Source organism: Triticum aestivum, chromosome 7B (genome assembly GCF_018294505.1).
Source record: "Triticum aestivum cultivar Chinese Spring chromosome 7B, IWGSC CS RefSeq v2.1, whole genome shotgun sequence".
NCBI classification, from domain to species: domain Eukaryota; kingdom Viridiplantae; phylum Streptophyta; class Magnoliopsida; order Poales; family Poaceae; genus Triticum; species Triticum aestivum.
In genome coordinates this window covers 735296869-735310157 of record NC_057813.1, presented here as the reverse complement: position 1 = coordinate 735310157, position 13289 = coordinate 735296869, and the positions used below count along the sequence as shown (strand labels likewise).

The following is a 13289-nucleotide window of genomic DNA, read 5'->3' as shown; positions in this document are numbered from 1 at the left end:
CGTTTTGTTTTTCCCTTCCCGAGAGGCACGCTCATAACTCTCGCGAAAACACAACCGTGACTCGCGAAAACACAACCGTGCCTCTCGCGAAAGCAAAAACCGTGACTCTCGGGAAAAAAAAACAGAAAACACATTTTTTTCGTGCAGATTTTTTTTCAAAAATATTTTTTAACGAAAAGCTAAGAAAGACCAGGGGAAACCAAAACGTCAAAAAAAACCAAAAAAAAGGACATTTAAAAAGCCGAAAACGCGTGCGGAAAAATAAAAATAAAAACAAAATCTGAAGGGAGCGTCCAGAGCGCGACACGTGGCAAATGGCTAAGAGCGAGCCGAGTGGCGCTGATCGTTGCGAGGTTCACGAAGGAGCGCAAATTAACTAGTTGCTCACCCTAACGGGCGCCTTTAGCGCCTATTGGCAGTTCAGGCGCCCACGGGCATGTGAACTGGGCCGGCCAAGGATCGCCTCCTTTGCCCCGCTCGATCGCCTCCTTTGCTCCCTCCGATCACGGTTGACCGATCAATAGCCAGCCAGTTGACCGGTCAACTTTTTGACAAAAAAAATCAAAGAAAATCTTGAATTCATTTTTTAAATGACTTTTGGAAAGAAAGTCCAGAAACATAAAAAAGTTCACGAATTTAAAAAAACCATTGATTTTGAAAAAAATCATCAAATATGAAAACAAATTCATTGATTTTGGAGAAAAGTTCATCAAAAATGAAAACAAAATTGTTGGTTTTGAAAAAAGTTCATCAATTTTAAAAAAGAGTTAGTCAATTTAAAAAAAAGAGTTTGTCGATGTTGAAAAAAGTTCATCGATTTCAAATAAGAGTTCATCAATTTTGAAAATAGTTCACTGATTTTAAAAAAGTTCATCATTTTTGACAAAAAGTTCACTGAATTAAAAACATTTCATCAAATTTGAAAAAAGTTCAAGCATTTAAGAGAAAAAAGAAAAATGAAAATAAAATGAAAAAGGAACAAGAAAAAAAAGAATAAAAAACACCCATAAATCAGCGAACGAGTGAAATAACTGGTTTGGGAAACTTCCCAAAATCAGGGGCTCTCAAAATCTGCAGGAATAAAGCAAAGGATTGATGTTCATAGCCACTAGTGCTTCGTTGTCGTGGTGGTCGTTGCACTGCTCTCTACACCAGAGATCCCGAGTTTGAAACCTGCGGTGATCGCTTCTAGCGCAGCGCAGCTATACCTTGCTTCTAGCGAGGCAACATTCCGACTCACTGGCCTCCTGTCGCGCGAGCGTATGGTCCAGCCCAGTGCACAGGAGGCCACTGCTTCGTTCTTTTGTTGTTTTTCTTTTCACATTAGTTTTGTTTTCTCCTTCATTTTGTAGTTTCATTTATACTTCCAACTATTCTAAACAAATATATTAAAAAAACACATTAAATAAAATATTTCAAAAAAGTGCTAACTAAGCATTTGAAAACTATTAGACGTACATAGAGAAAATGTTTCTCAAGTATACAAAAAATATATAGTGAGTGTGAAAAAAGTTGACCAAGTATTTAAAAGAAGTTAATCCAAGCAATTGAAAAAAATGTTAAACAAGTATTTAACAACATTGATTAAGCATTTGAAAAATGTTAAATGTGTATAGAAAAATGTTGACCATGTATTCAGAAAATTTTAAATTTGTATTTCAAAAATTGTTAACAAGCATTGGAAAAATATCATTTTGTTGACCATGAATGGAAAACTTGTTGACCATGTATTTAAAAAAAATTAAACTTAGATTTGAAAAAATTAACATCACATTTGAAAAAAATGTTAAATGTGTATAAAAAATCTTGGCAATATATTATAAATATGTTAATCTAGTTTTTGAAATTTTAATCAAGTATTTAAGAAAATGTTAAATGTGAACAGAAAATATATTGACCATTTATTGAAAAAATGTTGAACTTGCTCTTGTTAAAATGTTAATCAAGGATTTGAAAAACTGTAAAATTTGTATAGAAATAAATGTTGACCATGTATTCAAAAAATGTTAATATGTTGAATTATTCCTGACATTGTCAACTTGACAAAAAATGTTGACTGTGAATCATGTGCTGCAATGCATGAACTAACTGTTATTTTCCAGGCGTCAATGTTCACCGTTTGAATTTCCATTACTGTTATGTCGGTTTCTTTTGAAAAAATGAAGACTTCTCTGTCTGCTGAAGTCCATATGTTGCCAAGTTTGCGGTTTCTTTCTGATAGCAAGCAACTGCTGAAATAATAAAGACTTATTTCACTTGCCAGCTGTATGATGGATGATTGGTTGAAGCACGAGTGGCTCGAATCATACCCCCAGAGCTTCATTGCAGGAGTATACAGTTGAATTGTTGACTGCACAGAACAAGTTGTCATTCGAGAGAAGGACAAGAAGCGATTGAGAGAAGGTGACATGAAAAAATGTGGACCTGGCCAGCAACCTTTATAGGAAATACTCCCTCCGTTCACACATATGAGATGTTTTGAATATTTCAATATGGACTATATACAGAATGAAATGAGTGAACCAACACACTAAAATGCATCTTATATACATCCAAATCTTTTTTTTTTACTCAGTTCCATATTAATTGTCGCTGATTTAGCACAAAGTTGTACAAAATCAACGACAATTAATATGGATCGGATGGAGTAGAACATCTTATCTTATAATAGTGAACTGAGGGAGTAGCCAAATCGTTGTCACCACACAATTGGAAGTTTGAAACAAGTAGGGTATGTTTTTTGACTTATCTACTATGTAATGGATGGTCAGATTAGGCAATGAGTGGCCCAAATTGAATGATGGCTTGGGAGCCTGGAGCCTTATTTCAGGAGTATACTTCAGCCAGCTGAAATAAAAGATAATTCTACAACGCGCATATTCAAGAAACAAAGAAATTACAGCTGACCATTGATTGACTGGTTGACAAACAAGAGCAAACTATCGCCCTCAACAAAAGGACAAGCACCTATCAGTGTCGTATTGAATTATAGAAGCATATTGCTTCCTCTAGTTGGTTCCTATATACAGTAGCTGAGTAGTTTCCATTTGTGTACATTCCAAAGATCAACTAGAGTGCCTCAACAAATATGGAAATACACTCCACCTCTCTGCTTCTTCTAAATCTGATTCATCTGTTTTTGCGGATCTCGGCTCGTGAATTCCTCTCGCCAGGCTCCTCTCTCTCCGTAGAGGATAGCTCTGACGTGCTCCATTCACCAGATGGTACTTTCACCTGCGGCTTCAACAACATTTCTGGGAATGCCTTCGTTTTCTCTATTTGGTTCTCCAACACAGCTCATGAAAAGACTGTCGTCTGGAGTGCAAATCATCTCCACCCCGTGTACTCCTGGGGATCCCAAGTCATGCTATATGCGGATGGCAGAATGGTTGTAAAAGATTACAATGGCCAGGCCGTGTGGGAAACCAATGTCAGTTCTTCATCAAAAGCCGAACAAGTCCAGTTGTTGGACACCGGGAACCTCATCATGAAGGGCCAAGGTGATATCATTTTGTGGCAAAGTTTTGATTCTCCTACTGATACATTGCTGCCAAATCAGAACATTACTTCTGCTACAAAGTTGGTATCTGCTAATAGGTTACTTGTTCCTGGGCGCTACAGCTTCCATTTTGATGATCAACATTTACTCACACTGTTTTATGATCAGACGGATATCTCTTTTATCTATTGGCCAGATCCTAATAAGAATATCTGGGAAAAGCAAAGAAGCTCATTTAATACCACCACAATTGGGGTCCTAGATAGCTCAGGTTATTTCCTTGGAAGTGACAATTTAACTTTTAAGGCGACTGACTGGGGTCTCAAGGTTATGAGGAGGCTAACATTGAATTATGATGGCAACCTTAGATTATACAGTCTAATAAGTCAGATGGAAGATGGTCGGTCACATGGATGGCATATCCTCGGACCTGCTCTGTACGTGGTCTCTGTGGTATGAATGGAATATGTGTGTATACACCTAGGCCAGCTTGTGCATGTGCCCCTGGACATGAGATCATTGACCAAAGGGACCGGAGCAAAGGTTGCAGGCCAAAATTCAATCTCAGTTGTGATGGGCAGGAGATGTTTGTGAAGCTACACAACACCGACTTCCGAGGTAATGATCAAAGTAGCAGTACATCAGTTTCATTCCATACATGCAGGAAGATATGCTTGAACAACTGCAATTGCAAAGGTTTCTCATACTGGCAGGGAAGTGGAAGTGCTATCCAAAGTCATCCCTTGTTGGTGGTGTAACCAGCCCGGGTTTGGGTCGTTCTATCTATCTCAAGCTTCCCAAGACATTACAGGTCTCAGAGTCCTCAATTCCTCACTCACAACCTTTTGGTCATAGATATGCTCCTAACTGTAGTGCAAAGAACAAAATTTTCACTACAGATTTTCTGGATCAACCTAAGAGCAGTCAGAGTGGATCACACCCACAGTACTTGTACTTGTATGTATTCTTGTCAGCGATATTTTGTGTAGAGGTAATATTTGTGGCATTCGGATGCTGGTTTGTGCTGAGAAAGGAGGGCAAGCAGTTAACAGGAGTATGGCCAGCTGAGGTTGGCTATGAAATGATAACTAACCATTTCCGCAGATACACTTACAAGGAGTTGCAGAGGGCAACTCGAAAGTTCAAGGACCAGATTGGATGCGGGGCATCTGGTATTGTATACAAGGGGGTCTTGAAAGACAAGAGGGTAGTAGCGGTGAAAAGGTTGGCAGACATAAACCAAGGCGAAGAAGAATTCCAGCATGAACTGAGTGTGATTGGAAAGATTTACCATATGAATCTGGTGAGGGTTTGGGGGTTCTGTTCTGATGGTCCACACAGGATATTGGTCTTAGAGTACGTTGAGAATGCTTCGTTGGATAAAACCCTGTTTAGTAGCAAGGCCCCACAGATCTTACTCGAATGGAACCAAAGATTTAAGGTTGCCCTAGGGGTGGCAAAAGGATTGGCCTATCTTCATCATGAGTGCTTGGAATGGGTTATCCATTGTGACCTGAAGCCTGAGAATATACTGTTGGATGAAAACTTGGAGCCAAAGATCACCGACTTTGGCCTTGCAAAACTTGTGAACAGAGGTGGATCCAATAAAAATGTATCGAGGGTCCGTGGAACTAGAGGTTACATAGCTCCTGAGTGGGTTTCTGGCCATCCAATAACAGCAAAGGTAGATGTCTACAGCTTCGGAGTGGTTCTCCTAGAACTACTCAAGGGGGCTCGTGTTTCAGACTGGGCATCAAATGCCGACGAGGAAGTGGAGACAGTCCTTGGAAGGGTTGTTAGGATGCTTACAGAAAATCTGATGCTGGAGCTGGAGGGCAGCCAACAGTTATGGGTGGCTGACTTCATTGACTTGAGGTTGAACAGCCAGTTCGATAACTTGCAAGCAAGAATGATGGTCAAGCTGGCTGTTTCATGCGTGGAAGAAGATGGTAGAAAAAGGCCCACCATGGAAAATGTTGTGCAGATGCTTCTTTCGGTTGCTTGATGAAGCTAAGTGGCATGATGCAGCAGTATGCATACTACCAACCAAAAAAAAAAGATTTTGATGTTTGATATAGTACACAGAGCTTATTCTTGGATCCAAAACAAGATCTCTATGATGTGTTAGAAATAAAGCGCAGGTCACTTTGCATAAGTAGATTCTGCCGTCCAAGTGTCTGATCGAGTAGTATTAAATTAGCAGTTTTATTTTGGCATTTCGTCCAGATTACTATTCGAGTTGGTGTCCTGTTGAGTGGTGCTGCTGTATAGATGTGTTGGCCGCCGAGTCAGTAAGCACTAGCCTTGTAACTGATACTCCGATAATAAAGTAAAAAGAGACAGAAAAGCAGCAAATTCTGCTAGCTGCACCAAAAATCGATCAATCTGTTTGTTAGCCAGTTTCTGTGCATGTCTAGCTTCTGTAGGTCCTTCCCACCAAAATAACTAACTCGGGAAGAATCGATCAGCAAAATCCATCAGCTTCATGCACGAAAGACTTCTCAGCTAGTCACGTGCGGGCTCTGGTGTATCAGTGACTTGATCAACACCAAGCGGGCTCAATACTAACATGACGTGTGTCCATGTAAATCAACTGTCAGAAATGATCTAACCATATAATAATCTGAGAAAAAACATGGGACAAAGTCTCCTCTAACGTTTGTGCTTCCATTGGGGGCACCCATAACCAACGATGGTTTGGGACCCTGGACCCTTGGTGCCACAAATAGAAGGGGGAGGTCGTGCCCCTTTGGAATACAGATACATACATGGGTTAAACACTCTATACTGAACCACTGGTCCTAAAAGAGCAGTAGAGCACTAAAGGGGATCAGCAAGACGTCTACTCCTGTTGGCCAGCACGAGGTCAAGGCTGGTGGCGCTCATGCATCATCACAGCTGCCGCGAGGGTCATGCCAGTGAGGCTCTTGGACCCTGCTGCTGCTCTTATATCACCGCGGCTACACCGAACCTTCACCACGCATGCATCGAGCAGGCACGAGACCTCGCCGTATAGCCGGTGAGAACAAAAAACGCCTCCTCCCACTATTTAATGTAGTACTGTGGTGTTCTAATTGTGTGGGTTAGATCATAATTATGTTAAGTGTAATTACATTGGCACCCAAGCTACTAGCCTATAATTACAAGCCTAATTAGACCCTGCTCATGTTAAAAGGCTTATGTCAGGGGAAAATTGTTTTGGTCTTATACCATTTGATGGTCATGAAGATCTAAAGTGGTTCTCTTAGCACCTAATTATCATGTCTAATGATTATATATTCAAATCATATTTGCCTCGTGTGAATGATCGCCACATAATATGAAGTGTCAACTGCCTGACGGTTAACCCTAACAATCATGTTTAGCTCTAACTGTTGCTAATTAACTGTTAATTATTTCATGTTAACTTCTCTCTCAGAAAAAAAAATGTCCTGTTAACCCTAGATTAGCACATTTAATGTGTTTCAGATGCTAATCGGGCTCTGTAGGCAATGAGAACAAGGGGAATTTACAAATTCTAAGACAAGCCCTGGTGGAAAATTCTCAATTCCACTAACCCTAGCAAAATTCCCCAAATTTCCCCAATGCCGAAACATAAATCCCCAAATCATGAAACCCTAAGAATGGGGAACGAGCTTACCAAGCGCATCGGGCCGCCGCGTGCGGCCGTCACCGTGCGTGGAGTCTCCGCTCGCCGCGCCCCCACCAGCTCCAGCTGTTGCCGCACCTCAAGAAGACGACGCGGTGGCCGTAGCCTCGCCCCGTTCGCCATCCTCAAGTCGCCGCGGCACCGGCGTCCTCCCTCCCGCCGCTAACGCCATGAGAGAAGCACGGGTGGCCAAGATCGACGGAGCAGCGCGCTGGATCCCTCTGCTGCAGGCTGCTCCGGCGAGCCGCCATGGACGCCGGGTCACGGCGCCGCGCGTCGGCGTGGTCTCTGTGATCCGAGAAAATCGGGGAGGGGGAGGAGAAAATGGCCCGGGCTTAACCTGGCCCACTGATAGGGTAATATCAAATGGGCCGCTGATGGGCTTTTGGGCTGAAATACGTCAATGTACTTTTTATTGTATTTTCTGCTGTTCTAAAGTTTTTTTTCTGCGAAATAAAGATTTATTTTATACCCCTCGAAAAATGAAGATTTATTTTATGAGATAGGTTTACGACTGTTAAGCCAGCAGATGCCACATATTTGTCTCTACTAGCAAAATGTTTGTGCGTTGCCACATATTCATGTTAAAACAATCGAGATATGTATCCTTACACAATAGAGACATACTACTTGGAAGGGTTATAATACAATCCAAATCTATCCTGGTTATCCTACAATCCAAAACTATCGTTAGTTCTCTCTAGCATCTGATAGTACCTTTCAAATAGTCAAGGTTTCATCTAGATTTTGATTTCATACCATTGAAAGTGATGGAACTGTGTTTTTCAACCCATAGCATCAACCCACATGGTAATGTGTGTATGATAACAAAATTTGCGGTTCAGCTTCTTCTGAGTATGCCAAATGGTTGGGGTTTCCACAATGTTGTCGATGGATGGATATCTTCTCTTAATTCTGTTGATATACTTGTATGGCTCCTAGCAAAAACAGAGAGAAATATATACTTGTGTTTTTTATATAGTTGAAAGATGATGTTCTGTGGCACCACTTATATAAATCATAAGTCGGGTTTTGCTAATTGTTATTTAGATGATAATTAGTTACTTCTCATCTAAGCCCCACACCGTCCGATATAAGCTCCAAGATCCATGTTCTTTAGCACCCACTCACGCTGCATGGGAATTGTCGCACAGGCATTCCATGTTGTCACGTTTCTACGTTGGGCCATTTTATTGTTGAATGTTTTGGGACTACATTCTTTCATGTCTGATGCCCCCATGTTTTTTTATTTTTCATTTATGGACGGGGGAGTGGTTGGAGTGGCAATTTGTGTTTTTTTAGGAATGCCACATTACATTTTTGTTGACGCATGGTGAGGGAGTCCCGGACTAGGGGGTGTCCGGATAGCCGAACTATCATCATCGGCTGGACTCCAGGACTATGAAGATACAAGATTGAAGACTTCGTCTCGTGTTCGGATGGGACTTTCCTTGGCGTGGAAGGCAAGCTTGGCGATACGGATATGTAGATCTCCTATCTTTGTAACCGACTCTGTGTAACCCTAGCCCTCTCCGGTGTCTATATAAACCGGATGGCCCTAGTCCATAGGAAGAACAACAATCATACCATAGGCTAGCTTGTAGGGTTTAGCCTCTTTGATCTCGTGGTAGATCTACTCTTGTAACCCACATCATCAATATTAATCAAGCAGGACGTAGGGTTTTACCTCCATCAAGAGGGCCCGAACCTGGGTAAAAACATCGTGTCCCTCGTCTCCTGTTACCATCCGCCTAGACGCACAGTTCGGGACCCCCTACCCGAGATCCGCCAGTTTTGACACCGACATTGGTGCTTTCATTGAGAGTTCCTCTGTGCCGTCGCGATCAGGAAGGATGCATTTTCCCGTCTTTAATGACGGCACCGTCATCAAGGGAGCTTTGGCCGCCGGCCAAACTGTCCGGCTAGGTGGTTTTCTTATGACTGCCTGTCCGGCCACCGCTCCGACGATGACCTCTCAGGTCATCAAAAGCGATCTTCACGTCAGCTCGGAATTCGCCGAGCAGTTAGATCTGATTGAGCTCTCCTCTGTAAATGAGCTCTTGGATCGCATCGCCGCCCTGGGAGTCGCTATAGACTACGATCAGATTGGGCTTAAAACCGATCTGAGAGAGATGAACTCTCCTCAGGCTACCCACCATGTTGTCGTGGTAGAAGGACAATGCGGCAACCCTTTTTCTACGTTGAAAACCAACTATGTCCGGATTCCCGATCCCTCCAAGCCAGATTCCCGCGGAGGGACGGACGCCAATCAAATACTGAACTTAGAGTCAGACATCGGACTAGATTTGTTGGAAAGCATCCAACAAGTCAAGCTTCCAAATCCGGAAACTTCTTGGCTTTGAGCCTCAGATCGGGCGGGGTTCCGAACTTGATTCCACCCACCCACCCAAACATAAGCGATCTCTCTCGAATACGGCAAGGACCCGATGAAACAGTACATCATTACTGGGCCAGATTCCTCCTGGTTATGAACAGGATAAAGGACTGCTGCGAAGAAAGCGCGATTTCAATTTTCTGCAACAATTGCACGGACAAGGGAATCATGAACGCCATAAGTCGTCGCGAAGTTACACGCTTCGTCGACCTAGCGACCATCGTACAAAAATACTGTGCGGTGGAGAGTGCCAGGAACACCGAAGCTAGGTTTTGGGACAGTCCGGCCTTGACTACAACCCTAGTCCGAAGTAAAAGGGTGCGCCATACTGAAGCACCTGGGTTAAAAACCAAAAAGCAAAAAACCCCTAAAGGGCATGGAACAGTACTAGAGGGCTGGCTCAACGGACCCTGCAAAATCCACAGTACGGAGGGCGCCACTCCAACACACAGCCTTCGAGCATGTTGGATATTACAGCAGGTGGCCAAAAGTGGCGAAGGCTTTTTAGCCCCGGGCAAACAGCCCAGCAGTACCGGTACGGTATTAACAGCCTTCGAGACTTTCGCATCAAATAACATGCGAAAACGAACAATCTGTGGCCTCGCTTAAGTCTACCAAGTAGCAACAGCAAATCCATGGAGTGACACGGCTATCACCTCAACGCCATCGACGAACCTAAATTCCGAACAGCTAGAGCACTAGCCGCATTGGTCCTCAGTCCGATAGTGGACGACTTTCGCCTTACCAAGGTACTCATGGATGGCGGCAGCGGATTAAACCTCATCTACGAGGAAACCCTTCAAAAAATGGATATTGACCGGAGCCGCATTGAGCGAAGCAGCACAACCTTCAGAGGGATAATCCCTAGTCGAGAAGTACACTGCACAGGAAAAATCACACTAGATGTAGTGTTCGGCTCACCGGACAATTACAGGTCCGAGGAGGTCACGTTCCAAGTGGCCCCATTCGGTAGCGGATATCACGCTTTATTAGGGCGAGAGGCATTCACAATCTTCCAAGCTATACCCCACTACGGGTACATGAAGCTCAAAATGCCCGGACCCAATGGGATAATCACTCTTGCCAGTGATCCAGACATAGCACTCCGCGCTGAAAATAAGACAGCCGCACTGGCCCTAGAGGCATTGTCCGAAGCCCTAGCGGCAGAGGAACTAACTACGTTGCGCTCCACGGTGGATAGGGACGATGTGATACTCGATAAGAGGTCCAAGTCCACCTCTTTTAAACCAGCAGACGAAATAGTCCAATTTCAGGTCCATCCAACGGACCCCACAAAGACGGCCTCCATTGGGGCACAATTAAGTCCTGATGTCGAAGCCGCACTACGAGAATTCCTTCGGGAAAATTGGGACATTTTTGCCTGGCACCCTTCAGACATGCCAGGAATCCCACGTATGCTGGCAGAGCACAGCCTAAACATCCTAAAAGGATTCAAGCCGGTCAAACAAGCTCTTCGGCGATTTTCCGAACCCAAAAGACATGCAATGGGAGAGGAGCTAGCTAAACTCTTAGAAGCCGGATTCATCAGTGATATAAAACATCCGGACTGGCTAGCCAATCTATTAATGGTACCAAAAAAGGACAAATCCTGGCGCCTCTGCGTCGATTTTAAAGACCTTAACAAGGCCTATCCAAAGGACCCTTTCCCCCTCCCTCGCATCGACCAAATCATCGATGCTACCGCAGGGCACGATTCATTGTGCTTCCTCGACGCATACTCCGGATACCATCAAATCAAGATGGCGGAGAAAGACCAGGCCGCAACGGCATTCATTACTCCATATGGACCATTCTGCTTCAACACAATGCCCTTCGGACTCAAAAACACCGGCGCAACATATCAGCGCATGATTCAAACATGTCTGGCTACCCGGATAGGCAAAACAGTAGAGGCATACGTAGACGATGTGGTCGTCAAGACCAAACACGTCGAAACTCTAGTAGAAGACTTGAGGGTGACATTCGACAACCTCCGAGCATATGACATTAAGCTCAATCCGGAAAAATGCGTCTTCGGCGTACCAGCCGGAAAGCTCTTGGGCTTCATCGTATCCGGTAGAGGAATTGAAGCAAACCCGGCCAAAATCCGAGCTATGTCACAATTGGATATTCCAAAGGACCTCAAGCAAATACAAAAACTAACCGGATGCATAGCGGCCTTAAGTCGCTTCATCTCCCGTTTGGGAGAAAAGGCTCTGCCCCTCTACCGCCTCCTCCGGCGCACCGAACATTTCGAATGGACGGATGCTGCCACAGCCGGACTCGAAGAAATAAAGGCCATACTGGCAACAAATCTGGTCCTGGCCGCACCCAACCTGGGCGAACCTATGTTATTATATATCGCAGCAACACATCAAGTTGTCAGCGCGGTACTCGTCGTTGAGCGAAAAACAGAAGGGCACAGATTCCCTCTTCAAAAACCAGTGTACTACGTATCCACTGTTCTAACTCCATGCAAGTCCCGGTACCCACATTATCAAAAGATAGCGTATGCGGTGTTCATGGCATCCCGGAAGCTGCGACACTACTTTCAAGAGTGTTCCATAACGGTGGCCTCCGAAGTACCTCTCAACGATATTATAAACAATCGCGACGCAACGGGCAGGATTGCAAAATGGGCTATTGAGCTCTTACCATTTGACATAACCTATAAACCACGGCGAGCTATAAAGTCGCAGGTTCTGGCTGACTTCGTCGCCGAATGGACCAAAGCCGAACTCCCTAAAGAGTAAGGCGCATACTCCAATTGGATCATGCATTTCGACGGATCCAAAATGTTGGCTGGCTTGGGGGCTGGCGTCGTCCTGACGTCCCCAACTGGAGACACAATCCAATACGTACTTCAAATAATGTACATGGACTCCAACAACGCAGCCGAATACGAGGCCCTTCTACATGGCCTCCGGATGGCAATCTCCATGGGCATTCAACGCCTAAAGGTGCGTGGGGATTCAAACCTCGCAATATCCCAAGTAAATGAAGACTTTGACGCCAAAGATCCAAAAATGGCAGCTTACCGCAATGCCTTCCTAAAAATGTCCGCCCGGTTCGAAGGACTCGAATTCCACCATGTAGCCCGGGATAATAACCAGGCAGCAGACGTGTTAGCACGCATCGGCGCGAAACGAGACGCGGTCCCTCCAAACATCTTCCTGGAACGGCTCTTTAAGCCATCCGTGTTATGGGAAGAGGAGTCCAGAAATAACAATCCGGAGCCAGCTACACCACCTAACTCAGACCATTCTGACACAATCGGCGGCTCAGCCAATGAAATAACACCTTTAGCTCACAAAATAATGGCAGTAATTGCCCCGTGGACAGAACCATTCCTAGCCTACTTAATTCGGCAGGAACTTCCCGAAGACCAAAAAGAGGCCCGCTACATAGTTCGGCGATCTAAAGCCTACAAGGTCCATGAGGGGGAATTTTATAAGAAAAGCACAACCGGAGTCCTTCAAAGGTGTATCTCCGAAGAGGAGGGGCGGAATCTCCTGGCTGAAATTCACGCCGGACTCGGCGGGCACCACGCTGCAGCCCGGGCCCTTGTAGGAAAGGCCTTCTGTACAGGATTTTATTGGCCGATAGCCCGGGCAGATGCTCAGGACTTAGTCCAACGATGCGTCAGTTGCCAGCTCTTTGCTAATCAGAGCCACATGCCACCCACCGCCCTTAAAACTATACCCATTACCTGGCCGTTCATGGTCTGGGGGCTTGACATGGTTGGA

General features: G+C 44.5%; 1 protein-coding gene across 3 annotated transcripts; it reads right to left on the bottom strand.

Annotated features, from left to right (window-relative positions):
• Positions 1 to 1966: 1966 nt before the first annotated feature.
• On the bottom strand, positions 1967 to 7468 carry LOC123162086 (uncharacterized). 3 transcript variants are annotated; one of them, XM_044579886.1, is made up of 3 exons: positions 7140 to 7468; positions 2310 to 2350; positions 1967 to 2231 (listed from the first exon to the last, which is right to left on the bottom strand). In XM_044579886.1, exons 1-3 carry the CDS (start codon positions 7269 to 7271, stop codon positions 1997 to 1999), a joined length of 408 nt encoding a protein of 135 aa, XP_044435821.1. In that variant the 5' UTR covers positions 7272 to 7468; the 3' UTR covers positions 1967 to 1996. The 3 variants fall into 3 exon arrangements, with proteins under 3 accessions (XP_044435821.1, XP_044435822.1, XP_044435820.1); XM_044579887.1 differs by having other exon boundaries at positions 1967 to 2228; XM_044579885.1 differs by having other exon boundaries at positions 1967 to 2350.
• Positions 7469 to 13289: the final 5821 nt, after the last annotated feature.

Coding starts and splice junctions, on each gene's coding strand:
- LOC123162086 (XM_044579885.1), bottom strand. CDS start 7,271: ATGGCGAACGGGGCGAGGCTACGGCCACCGCGTCGTCTTCTTGAGGTG. Junction 2,351..7,139: donor GCGGCGGCCCGATGCGCTTG/GTAAGCTCGTTC, acceptor TGTTCTGTGCAG/TCAACAATTCAACTGTATAC.